This window comes from Pundamilia nyererei, unplaced genomic scaffold (genome assembly GCF_000239375.1).
Source record: "Pundamilia nyererei isolate P.nyererei 1_Seehausen unplaced genomic scaffold, PunNye1.0 scaffold00012, whole genome shotgun sequence".
NCBI lineage: Eukaryota > Metazoa > Chordata > Actinopteri > Cichliformes > Cichlidae > Pundamilia > Pundamilia nyererei.
The window spans coordinates 2788526-2800764 of NW_005187413.1; the positions used below are offsets into that span (position 1 = coordinate 2788526).

The following is a 12239-nucleotide window of genomic DNA, read 5'->3' on the forward strand; positions in this document are numbered from 1 at the left end:
GTGTAATATTGTAAAGGAAACAAAACATTAATCAAAAAATTGCTCTCTTTTTTATTCGGGCTACTTACATTTATTTTGGGATACCAAAAACTGAAGAGTCCCTGCCGTGAATTTTGTGTATCGTTGCACCCCTAATATATATATATATATAATGTTCTTCCTCTACCCCCCCCACACACACACAATTTTTGCACATGTCGAGGAGCGTGTCAGGCTACATTTCACTGTGTGTTATACTTGTATAACTATGCATGTGACAAATAAAGAACCTTGAACCTTGAACCTCTATTGTTTGTCCATTATGCATTTCTCTTCTCTCTAGATAAATATCAACATGTGCCTGAATGCTAGCTCACAATGCCTCCCAGTGGTTCGACTTTGACACTGATGTGTCTTAGTTCCTTACCACTGGTTAAAGCTCATACAAAATAATCATAATCCTTAATAAAGTACAGTAACTATCAAGAACTAGATGGCTTTAGTCACTTTAGTCAATCTGGGGAAACCTGGTTTAATGACAGTAAAGATGACTACGATAACACCTAAATTCAATATTGTGTGTGCATATATATATCACATAAATGAGCTGATGTTCACATTTAAAGTAAGCTGATTACCTCAAATGACAGAGCGATCGTGAAGACGACAGCCCAGAAGGTCATGAGGGTGAAGCCTCCTGCCAGCATGAACCTCCGACCTTTGCGCTCTACCAGCAGGTTCTAAGAGAATCGTAATGTGCATCAGACTCTGTTCTTATTGTGTCAAATGAGAACACGAGAGTTAGGTAACCAACATATAGCAGAAAGAATGACTGAGCGAAAGCAAAGTATTTTTATTTTATTAGTATTAGTTTTTGAAGAAAGCAAAGTGGAGTAAACATACTCAGAATATGGCTGTTAAATACTTTGTTTAGAGGTAAGCCCATCTCTCTCTTGTGTCATTTATAACCAGTTAATGTATTTGTAGTCAAAATGGGCAGCGTCTTTTTAAGTTGGGAAGGCTAATGCTGCAAGTAAATAACTTTATCTGCGTCTTTGCAATGAATTAGATAAATAGTTTAATAGAAGTCAGTCAGTTAACGTTAGATACAAACAACTATCCAGATTTTTCTAAAGGAATCAGAATCTGTCTACTCTGACCCCTGAAGTTCATTACACAAACTACAATAATGGTGTCACAATAACACTACATGAAAACACAAGTTTGAAGGTTTACAGACCTTCAAACTTGTGTTTGCTTCTTTGCTCTTTTCATTAACCTATTAAAATCTCGTTACTGCTGTGAAGGTCAATAAACTTGTATGAAAAACTTTTTACATTTAAACAGACAAACAAACAAGATAAACCCCATAATTCTGTAGCTCGTAGGACCACTTTAGCAGAAATCACTCAAAATATTCCTTTTCTGTATATCAGTCTTTCACATTGTTGTGCAGGAATTTTAGCCTACAGTTCTTTACAGTGTTGCTTCAGTTCATTGAAATGTGCAGGCATTTGTTTGTGCACACCTTTCTTAAGGTACTGCCACACTTTTTCAGTCAGGTTGATGTATGAACAACACCTTGTTTATTCTCTTTTCAAGTCATTCTGTTGTAGATGTTCCCCTGTACGGGGTATGTATGGGCCAAACCAGAAAACTTCCCAAACTTCTGCTTTTATAGGACACAACACATGCTGATGATCCATTAATCAAGTGTATTTAATCAAGTGCCTGCTACCTACTCTCTTAATTCCTAGGGAAGCAGGAAACATATCATTAAGTTTATTTTGTTTTTATTTTTTGTCAATTATTAAGGATTAAAGTAAAGGGAGCATCAGCTACTGCTTGTGTCTTTATTTTCCCTGCATGCAATGGCTCTGTCCCCCACCGGAGAGGCACTCCCCATTGTTACAGAACTGTTAGTTTAACTTGGTGTCTTTGTATCCACAGAAAGATTCAGAAATACCCAGAAAAACAAAAGGGTTATAATGACTCTTTAGCAATTCAATCAATTTTTTACAGACTTCGTAGCTATGCGTAACGTTGTGCAACCTGCTAAAATGATTGCTGTATCACATTTACGCAAGGTCATGTAGGTGTTCCCACTTACTGGCTGCATATACACTAGTAGGGGTTATTTTCAGTCCTTATTCTGCAGCCTTCAATACAGCTTTAAAAACAATGCAAACAGTCTCTCTTTGGATGTAGCTGGTTACATAATGTGAGCTTTAATTATGGGTACTTACACACATTATACAGGCTGTGAATTCACATGTCCCGGTGCCGATTGTAGCATACTGGATTTTGTCATCTGATATTCCAGCCTCTTTAAACACATATGATGCATAAAAGTAAATCTGCAAGAAAAACAGAAGATGCGAGGTCACTTAAAACCATCATTCGATTTTCACAAGATTTTAATAAGCTGATTACGGTAGTATTTGTACAAAGGTAATAGTGTTAATACCCACTGCCCTCTCTAAAACCTCAAGCATGTGGTTAAAAGCCTTGAAACACATGATCATGTAGTCAGCGCTTTTCCTCATGACAAACTTGTAGCTCTCAAATTTAGTCTGTATGTGTGGCATGAAGGTTCCTATCAGGCTCTTCAAGCAAAACAACAGGCATCACATATTATTCATTCAGCAGTACAGTGAGGCCTGATACTTAATCACCAGCATACATAATTAATGTGACATGCAGAAACACTAAGAAACCCATCCATCATCTAAAATTTCTGATCAACTTTCAAATTAACCTGTGGCCAAACAAACATCTGATGCATTTCAGGATAAGTTACAGCGATCCTGACACACCCTCACAGCCAGAACACACACAAAACATCTCTCAGATCACAGCATGGATGAAATTTCTTCTTACCGAGTCATTGCCACAGAGCTGCATGGCACTGCTAATGATCATGACAGAGATGAGCTGCCAGCGTACAGAGCGATCAGTAAAAAGCTCCCAGGGGTGGCTCGCCCTCATTCCTTTGGTTTCGGCCTGTTCTTGCAGGATCTCATCCAGCTCGCTACTCTGGACCTCACAGCCTCGCAGGCGTCTCAGAGCTGAACATAAAAATCCAAAAATAAAATTAACACCTGATAATGATTTCTGTCTAAAATATGTTTTTATATGAAAAATATCCTGAGCTGAGAGTAGGGGGTGATGTACTGTTCGCTGCTGGTTGACATAATACAGTACGCACCATTAATACAAGCCTCCTTGTCTCCTCTATCAATGAGCAGATATCTGGGACTCTCTGGGAACCATGGCAGGGTCAGGAGCTGAATGAGTCCAGGAATGGCATTACTGGCAAGAAGGTACTGCCAACACGGCTCACTGCCCAAAATCTCTCTTTAAAGAAATAATCCAGAGTGTTACTGTGGATATTTGTGAAATCTACTTAACACATTTCTTTGTCAACAGATTATAGAGTATATGGACAATTATAAGCTGCACGATGAACAAACCTGAGTCCGACCACCTGTCCTAACACAACACCGAATGCTGTAAACACAGCTGATGACAAAGAGATAGCTCCTCTTAAGTGCTTTGGTGCACTTTCTCCAAAATACATGGGCTGCACATTCATGCTGATACCTGTAGAATGATCATGTCCTTTTAGGAGTGTTTGTTGAATAGTTATTTTTATTATATTATAAAATATATTTTGCTTGCATTGCTCTGTTATACCTGAGTTTACCGGTTTGCATGCATATTACTTATATGTTGTACTAACATACCGGCATTTATTCCAACCAGGACACGTGAGATCATGATCATCTCAAAAGATCTGGCGGTTCTACTCGTCAGTGCTAAGAGTGCAGCAGTCATGAGAAAAATGTTGTTCAGCAGCAGGCACTTCTTCCTTCAGGAGAAAAAAGAGGACAGTTATTTTTAATTATTATTATTTTTTTAATACAGACTGATGGATGAGATGTTACGTCATATTACAAGACCACTACGCAGAAAAATTTATTCTAGAGCTTTGGTTGAGTGTCACAGGAAGACTTGAACATTGTTAGAGTTTTAGTTTTGTGGACACAAGAAAAAACCCCCAAAGCTTCATCATTTAAAAGCACTACAGTAAAAGTGCAGGAATCAATCATAATCAACATGAGTATAAAAGAAAAAACTCAAGTCATTATATAAATATTTAGTGTTGTGCAAAAGTCTTGGGACAAGTCTCCTTTCTTTATATTTAGTTTCCAAGGATCTAGACTTCTTGTAACTTTTTGAAACAAATGAACCAGTTTTAGTATCTTTCAGCTTTTTGTTATAAGCAACCTGTTGTAAAGCACATAATTTGTCTACATTTCTTTCACTGAATTTATGAAAATGTAAAAGATAGCACAGTTTGAAAGCATAAAATAGTATTTTTGCACCACCAAGGTGCTAATAGCTGAAAAATGTGCTATTTTTGGCATGGTGTGCAGTGTGTCCTTAAAAAATTTGAGGAAACTGAAGACACGAGAAAAACAGAAAGTCTCTTCATCTTGACAGAGAAAAGAACAAAAGGCAGCTAACATCCAACAAGAGTTCTGAATACCTAAAGCAGCCTGGAGAACGATTCCTGAAGACTACTTAAAGAAATTACAAGAAAAAAAAGCTGCTTAACACAGTTCAGAGTGTGTTCAAGAGTAAAGGGGGTCATACCAAATACTGACTTGCAAACTCGTTGGAATTGTTCAATTTTGTATATGCTGTATTTTCACATATGTTTGCACACTGCTCCTACTTTCTATTTTCCTAGCACAGTATAAAGAAATGAGTAGTGGTGCAAGACTTCTGCAGAGCAGTATTTACACGCGATGGAGAAAAGTAAATGAACGATCTATCATTCGGACAGCAGGTTGATCATTTGTTCTTTGCATGTTGAAGTCTCAATTTGTAACCTAGTGCACATGTGCTTTTACACCTTTACACGTGCATTACCTCCCAAAGCGTATGGTCATAGGTCCTGCAATAAGAGCTCCAGCAAACCCCCCCAACGAGAAGATGGAGACAATGATTGTCCAGACTAACGTCACCTGGTATTCCTCCAGCTGGACGTCCCATCGCTCCAAGAATGTTTCGTTGATAAAACTTTGGATAAACTGTGAGAGAAGAAGAGTCAGGCCAGCACTTATTACCACTTTCATTACATCTGAGCCACACTGTAGCTCCTTTAGCCAGTTTTTATTATTGATCTTCTCAGCAAAGAAACCTTAAATATTATATTTTATGAATCCACATCAGGAAGCAGGTGTCAGTGTTTTTGTCAATTATCAAAAGGTTACAGAATTGTTTGCTTCTGGGTAAAGTTTGTGCTCTTTAATCAGTTCAGCTGCTGGGCAAAACATAACACTGCATCCAGAATCAGTTCCCAAAACCCCCCTGAAACCAATACAATAAGAATGACTAATCACAGGCACAAGTAACCCAATTCTTGTTTTTGCCAAATTACACCGTGACCCAAATGTGAAATAACAGGCAAGAGTTTTCATAAGTAGCTAAGTACATGTACTATCAGTGCATGACCCTTGTCAACTCTTTTAGAAACCATATGTACTCACACGTATGTGTATAGCTATAAAGTAATGGCAGGAAATCATTTAAAATACAAAAACTTACAGTTGTGGGAGCATTCATTATTGCCAGGTTATATCCATACTGAAGAGTCCCTCCAATGGATGCAGAAGCAATCATCAGCACCAGTGTCAGAGGACTGCCCTGTTAAAATAAACAGACAGACATACAGACAGACAGATAGCTAGATCACAGTTGTTTTGTTTTGTTGTTACATTGTCTTAGAAAAAAATTATGTGCGTTAGAAATGTAGTAAAATCACATTTAAAAACTAAAGCCTGTCACATTACCCTGCAAGGTGTATCACCTAAACAGCTACCAAGTAATATAGCCATGCTGCACATCTGCATAAAGCTTCTACAAACACAGTAAAGGTATTTTAAACTCCAAAACAGACGATTTACTAAAAAAGACAAATTTGCTCAATTACCTTTTGTGCACCAGCATGCGACATTGTTGGTCAAAGGAGGTGGTAAAATGCTAAAAAGAAGTGGCACGATCAAGTCTGAAAACAAACCAGGCGTCAGTCCCCCATCAAATAATCCTCTACGCACAAGGTCAAGCCTGATTGGCTGCAGTTTTGCAATCAGCAGGTTGACGCACACACACGACCAAATAGATCACTGAGCTGATGTATTACCAGATCTTTTCAAATGCCACTGTAATGATTTACCATCTTGCCAGTGTGCGAGTGAGATAACAATTAATGTCACTTGGTGCTCTCAGTCAGTAATTAAGAACAGCAAAAATGAAATCAGTGAAGCTGCCCAACCATAGAGGAGTACAAGGAGGTACTCCTGATAAATTCCAGTATATAAAAAGTACCTATTTGCACGAAAGGATACACATCAATATCTCAAATTTGAATAAAACAACTACAAACAGAACGTGCGATCTAGAACTGATCTCAGTACACTCAAAAAAAATATGTTTGTTACGTAAATACAATGCAAAACTTTTAATGGAATCTGGCGATTTAGATAAGCAAATAACCATTATCAATTATTATTATCAATTAATTAGATAACATTTCATAGCTTCCTGCAGGCGCTCGCATTACTTACATGAATCTTAAGATGTTGCTTTTCCTGGTTAAGTCGATATTTTGTCTCTACACGCTGAATTGTTGATATCGTTTATATATTATATGTTATATTATATATTTTAAAAATATTTTTAATAAAAGTATTATTATTAAGTGTCCTTCTCCATAAACCTGCTGTTTATGTCCAGCAGATGGAGCTGGTTTGATATGTTGCTGCTGTTCTTTTATGGCATTGCAAAGGAAACCGCAGCTGATGCAGGGGAGTAGTTAAGCAGTTTTATAGGTGTCTATATATATCTAGTCTCTAATGTGTATATTTACATTTCAAGGAAAATACATCATGATTACAGTCATACTGATATTGGTGTGACGCTACCAAACGGTGCTGGAGCAAGGTGATGCTTTTTTTTTTTTCAAGTGAGGAAATATAATATTCACGTTTAGCAAGTGTGGTTAAATATTCAAGGCATTAAAGATAAAGTGAGTGGTCAAAGCTGTCAGAGCTAAATTCAGCCAGCAAAAAAGCGTCCTTTGGCGCTGAAAATCATTTAATATATAAAACAAGTTTTATTTGCGCCTGTTTTTTTGTTTTTGTTTTTTTTTTTAAGCTCTGATAGGAGCGTTAATTTCGGGTGGGTTGCTCTCCCAGTTGTTTTGGTTGTGTCCTGTAGAGCTTCAGACTACACACTATGAATACATAAAGCTAATCTCTATATGTTTCCAGTTCTTCATAATAATATTCGTCGGCCCATAAAGAAACAAGGAAACGTGTCTTTTCTCAGGCGCAAACCGAGCGTTGGATGCAATTGCGCAATTGGCGCAGTCGGTAATTTTGTGTTATTTTGTTCATCATTCGGGTCAGTCGTCAAACGCATCCAGCAAACGGTTGTCTCACCCTCCAAATTCTACAGAGTCTCCATCAGTTCCAGACATAACTCTTGTCCCAGTATATAAAACGTATCGATTTTTCTGGAGTTGGCTCCAGATTATAAAAACTGCTCCTACACTTTATTATTTTTGTTAGTAGGTTACCTTACTTGTTCATTTGCGATCACACGCAGAACCTTCCACTCTCATCGGCGCATTTTTGCGGTTGAGTCTTAGTAAATCTGTCATTTGAAGTGTTTATTGCGTCAAGAAGTGGATTCTTTCATAAAGTAAGGCATTTCTATGTTGCTCAGTCACTGGTGTTATGGTACTCTATCAATCTTTCATCAGAACTTTTGATCCTCTGTTAAAATTACTTCGCTATTTATAGAGACTCAGCATTCACTGTTTGTATTTTCAATGAAAAACGCTCCTGCTTAAGTGGACAGGAGCGAGCTATGCCTATGACTTGCTGTGCAGGGTAACTAATCAGATATTGCGGCACATTATGTGTTTTTACACAAATTTTACTTGTATTTTATTTAATTAACGACATGATTAATTCGTTGTTTGTATAATGACACATTTATTTAATTATTAATGTATTTATTGATATAATTTAGCACTTTTAGGCCTCCGCTATAGCACTACAGGAGCGGTGTAAATCAGCAGGTTCCCTGTTTTAGCTGGATTAATGCCTGGTGATATCCTCTCTAATGTAACTGTGCAGCTGACAAGGAAGCAGATAAAAGAATACAAGATTTTTCTTTTAACATATTAGGAAACATGCTTTGAATTTCCAGGTCACTTTTATTTAGTGTATCTGAGCACTTGTGTTTTCAGCTTTCTCGAACCTGATAACAGCTTGCTGGCACTGTTAGCTAAAGGTCGGGGAATCACTACACACATAACAAACTGTCCTCTGAGTTTCTAAATACCCACCACACATGTTATGGGATCGCAGCCAGTCAGAGAAAAGATATTCTGGTCTGCACCAAACTGTTGGACAGATGAATGAACAGACGGAGCAGCAAAGCTGCAGGAAACCCCAAAGAAGCCAAAGAAGAAAACTCTGACTAATTTTGAAACCTAATGATATTAATGAGGCAACACTGAGGCGAAAAAATAATTCTTATTTAGGCAATCTCTAATGAAAAGTTGCCTTAAAGGGAAATTCTGTACTCTAATTGGCATTTAATCGGTTAGAGTGGATAAGAATAAGAATGTTTTATCTTTAAAATCATTTAATATTTATTATTGGATATTTCTTTTTAAACTTGATGTAGCAGGAGTGGAGAAGACGTGGAGAAGGACATCTCTCTCACACTTTAAATCAGATTAAATATTAATACATAAAAACTGAACTCTTACATTTGGGCTAAGAATTAAAAAACAAACATATATGTCATACTGAGGTCATAATGGGATGGTACCCCTCCTCCTCCTCCTCCTCCCTCCCTGCCTCTAATTGGTCAACTCTGACGGGATTACACACCAATTTCCTCAACTGAACACTGTGAAGTTAAACCCTCGGACATCCAGGAAGGCAAAGAAGGTAAAGTCGACCGCGGTTAGTTTTCTGCGCCCCAAAAGAAGCTGTGGATAGATCAGATGTTAATGTTTGACACTCGAGAACAGGTCAGGTGTATGCTCGCCGGATTAAATGTGGTCTCTGTTGATGGTCGCCGCTGCGGCTGCTGCTTGTCCCGGGGTCTGCAACACTAATGACTGATATGGCTTCTTAACACACCCGCGTTTCAGTGAAACTGCTCGTCATATTCCTGCGGTTTGGAGAGCTGCTCATCATGATGACTCGGATTTTCTGGGGAACAATTTTACTCATTAGCGGTGAGTAGCCAACCCTGCAGGAAAGCGTCCGATTGTAATCTCACTCGTGAAAGTGACGTCAAACGCTGTGTTAAATGTTGAAACACAATTAAATAGAAATTAAACAAAGTTAATAAGCTTGAATGTGAGCATTCCTCCCCCTGTGCTTTTTTGGGCTCTATTATTTAACGTTATATAATCATTATTGAATAACTTTATTATTTATTTATTTTAAATGGCTTTAGTGGGTGTGTTTTAACTTATGTGGGTGATCTACTTGGACTAATTATTCTATCGACTATATTTGTGACTGGAAGGTGAAGAGTGTGTGCAGTCACGTTTCTCATAATCGTTTGGTGTCAGTCATCACCTTAAACAATAAACCACCGCGCCTATTTCTAGGATCTATTTTCAGTTTCCCGGTTGTAATTGCGTGTCTTCACGGGACCAGCTGTATTTATAGTGCTTTCATCTCATCCTTTTAGTGGGTGCTTGACCCTGTTACTATTGTTGGGTGCCTGTTACTCAATGAAGCATTAATATCAAATTGAAGAGTAAGTCATAATGGTCCATGAGTAGACTGTTAGATATAACCTTCAGGTTGATCGTAATAAGGAGAATATGAGACACCTGGTTTTCATTTGGAGGGGTATGGAAGCTGCTTTCTGCCACTAAACAAAAACATTATTATTGTTAATATTTTTTGCCATCCATAAGTCAGAATTTCAGGTTATTCTGTTACTGTCTCAATTTTGAGTAATTTTCTCAGAGGTTTGAGTTGGAAAGTGGAAATTTTGGCTTATAAAAGGAAGAAAAATATTTTTTTTGGTCAGAAACAAGCTTCTATCGATGGGCAGCAATCAGATTATATTAATATGTATTAAAAAAATGTTTCTATAGGTACTTCTACAATATCTATGGTACTCGATAGTGAGTTAACAGCGAAATTTGTGGTATTTTTGTCCTGCATGGTTTGGGGTGTTAATCCTATGTGTGTGATATTCACACTATACCTGCCCTACATTAACAGCTGTTTATGTTTCTCTCTGCAGGCTCTCTCTTTACCTTCGGAGCAGGGCACAGCAGTTCAGTAACTATTGAAGCCAATATTTCCATCAGTATAAACTCCACTGCTCCTCCAGATGCCTCCAGTAGCAGCTCTGCGGCAACTAGCAGCAGAAGCACAAGCACAACAATTCCAGCCACAGCCAACATCCCTACAGTTAAAAGTAAGCAAGTCATGATCCATGAAAATCTAAGGTCATGATTGAGATGTTTTCCACATGCCGCTGTCCTTTTATCCACTCTCTCTGTATCTGTAATCATATGTTAACAGGTTCTCTCTTTATAGTCGGACCAAGGCAGACAAATGCAACAGTTAATGATGCCACCATTTCTATTAATGCCACCTCCTCTGCTGCTAACACCTCAGCAAGCAGCTCTTCAACAAACACCAGCAGCAGCGCAACCAAAAGCCTCACTGGAACCACTACTATCAACATCCACCCTGTTAAAAGTAAGTTTCAGTATATGAGTGTCACAAGTACGTGAAGATGCAGAGGAAGTCTAGGGTCGCTGTCAAACCATCTATAGGAATGTTTCCTGCTTTTCACGTCATATTTCTGTTCATGGCAGCACACGTATACTCTCACTGCGATGTTTCCCAACAGTGCATTAACATTACGCAGACAGTGTGGCGCGCGCTGATAATTGATCCTCTTAGTGTGAGTCAGGGAACAATTATGTTAAATGAAAGATTAGGGCCAGTGTATATGAGCAGTATACAATTAGCCGTTTTACAAAAGCTGCACCTACAGTGTTGAATTATTATCTGAAAAACACCCTTTCTTGCCCTAAAGGATGTATTCATTCTCAGTCCTACTTCAAATTGCCATCAAAATCACATGGAAAGTGAGAGGGGTTGTCAGGCAGATGCCTCAGGCACAACGGAGCGCTTTCACAGAGTCTGAAAGGAGGAGACAATACATGTAGACTGCAGTCCAACAGCCCATTTACCGTTGGAATGAAGTGTGTGACGAAGGCAGCGTGTAATACAACTATCTGTCTGGATGTTCATCGCTCTCACAAAGTGGCATCTGTTTTTGCATGGTTGTGCTGCATTCACATTTGTTTGAGTCAGTAGTGTAGGAATTTGGTTGGCTGTACTGCCTACGTAAAAGAAATGTCATGTTTTGTCCTTGTGTTCGTTTAATCGGTTATTTTTGTCCTGTTGTTTTGTTTCACAGGGAAAGCTGAGATTGCTGCTTGATAAAAAAGCTGCATTGTAGGCTTTATTTTTTTTTGTTAAGAACAATGCAACCTGCAGGGATGGGCACTCTCCTGAGTCCCAGTAAGACTGATGGGAAAAGATTTTGTTTGCATCCTCCCACTGGGGGTTTTCATTGACATTCTTTACTGTAATTGTTCCTCTCAGGTACAATGAAAGACGTAAGCCACCACAAAGCCGTCCACAGCTGGGAACTAAAGTCTACCGTTTGTGGCGTGGGTGTGTCAACTGTAGGATTTCGTAGGTGGTGTTGTTTCAGGTCTTGGTAGATTTATACTATTTTTAGAGTTATCACATCCACCTTTGTCATCCTGACTATTGTAAATACAGGCACTGGGATTACATATGATTTACAAATTTTGGGTAAAATTTACAGATATGAAGAGACTGAGTTAAAATACTGAGCTCCTGTAGGCTGCTCATTTACCATGGGTACAGTCATATTAAGCAATCTGTTTGAGCCTCCTTTTGCTTTCAGACCTGTCTTAATTCTTCATGGCAAACACTCATCAAGGTGCTGGAAACATTCCTCAGAAATTTTGGTCCATAGTGACACGACAGCATCCCACAAGTGCTGCAGATTGGTCCACTGCACATGATGTGACTTTCTCATTCTACCCCATCCCAAAAAGTGCTCAGGTGTTACTAGGGATGGGTACCGGT

The 12239-nt window shown here is 38.5% G+C and overlaps 2 protein-coding genes across 3 annotated transcripts in view; one reads left to right on the top strand and one right to left on the bottom strand.

Annotated features, from left to right (window-relative positions):
* LOC102195653 (solute carrier family 2, facilitated glucose transporter member 11-like) overlaps positions 1–6021 on the bottom strand; it is a 16549-nt gene extending 10528 nt beyond the window's left edge. Inside the window, exons 1-9 of the mRNA XM_005724453.2 lie at positions 5981–6021; positions 5596–5694; positions 4918–5078; positions 3726–3850; positions 3453–3582; positions 3188–3336; positions 2860–3047; positions 2226–2336; positions 618–719 (exon numbers count right to left, since the gene is read on the bottom strand). Of these exons, the coding sequence (XP_005724510.1) occupies positions 618–719; positions 2226–2336; positions 2860–3047; positions 3188–3336; positions 3453–3582; positions 3726–3850; positions 4918–5078; positions 5596–5694; positions 5981–6004 (1089 nt within the window). The 5' untranslated portion in view covers positions 6005–6021. The remainder of the gene's footprint in view (positions 1–617; positions 720–2225; positions 2337–2859; positions 3048–3187; positions 3337–3452; positions 3583–3725; positions 3851–4917; positions 5079–5595; positions 5695–5980) is intronic.
* A 2912-nt stretch (positions 6022–8933) lies between these two features.
* The window catches only part of tgfa (transforming growth factor, alpha), a 10247-nt gene continuing 6941 nt past the window's right edge, over positions 8934–12239 (top strand). The window contains exons 1-3 of one of the 2 annotated variants that reach the window (XM_013908583.1): positions 8934–9310; positions 10342–10518; positions 10626–10805. In XM_013908583.1, coding sequence (XP_013764037.1) covers positions 9268–9310; positions 10342–10518; positions 10626–10805 — 400 coding nt within the window. In that variant the 5' untranslated portion in view covers positions 8934–9267. The remainder of the gene's footprint in view (positions 9311–10341; positions 10519–10625; positions 10806–12239) is intronic. The other variant, XM_013908584.1, reaches the window with a different exon arrangement.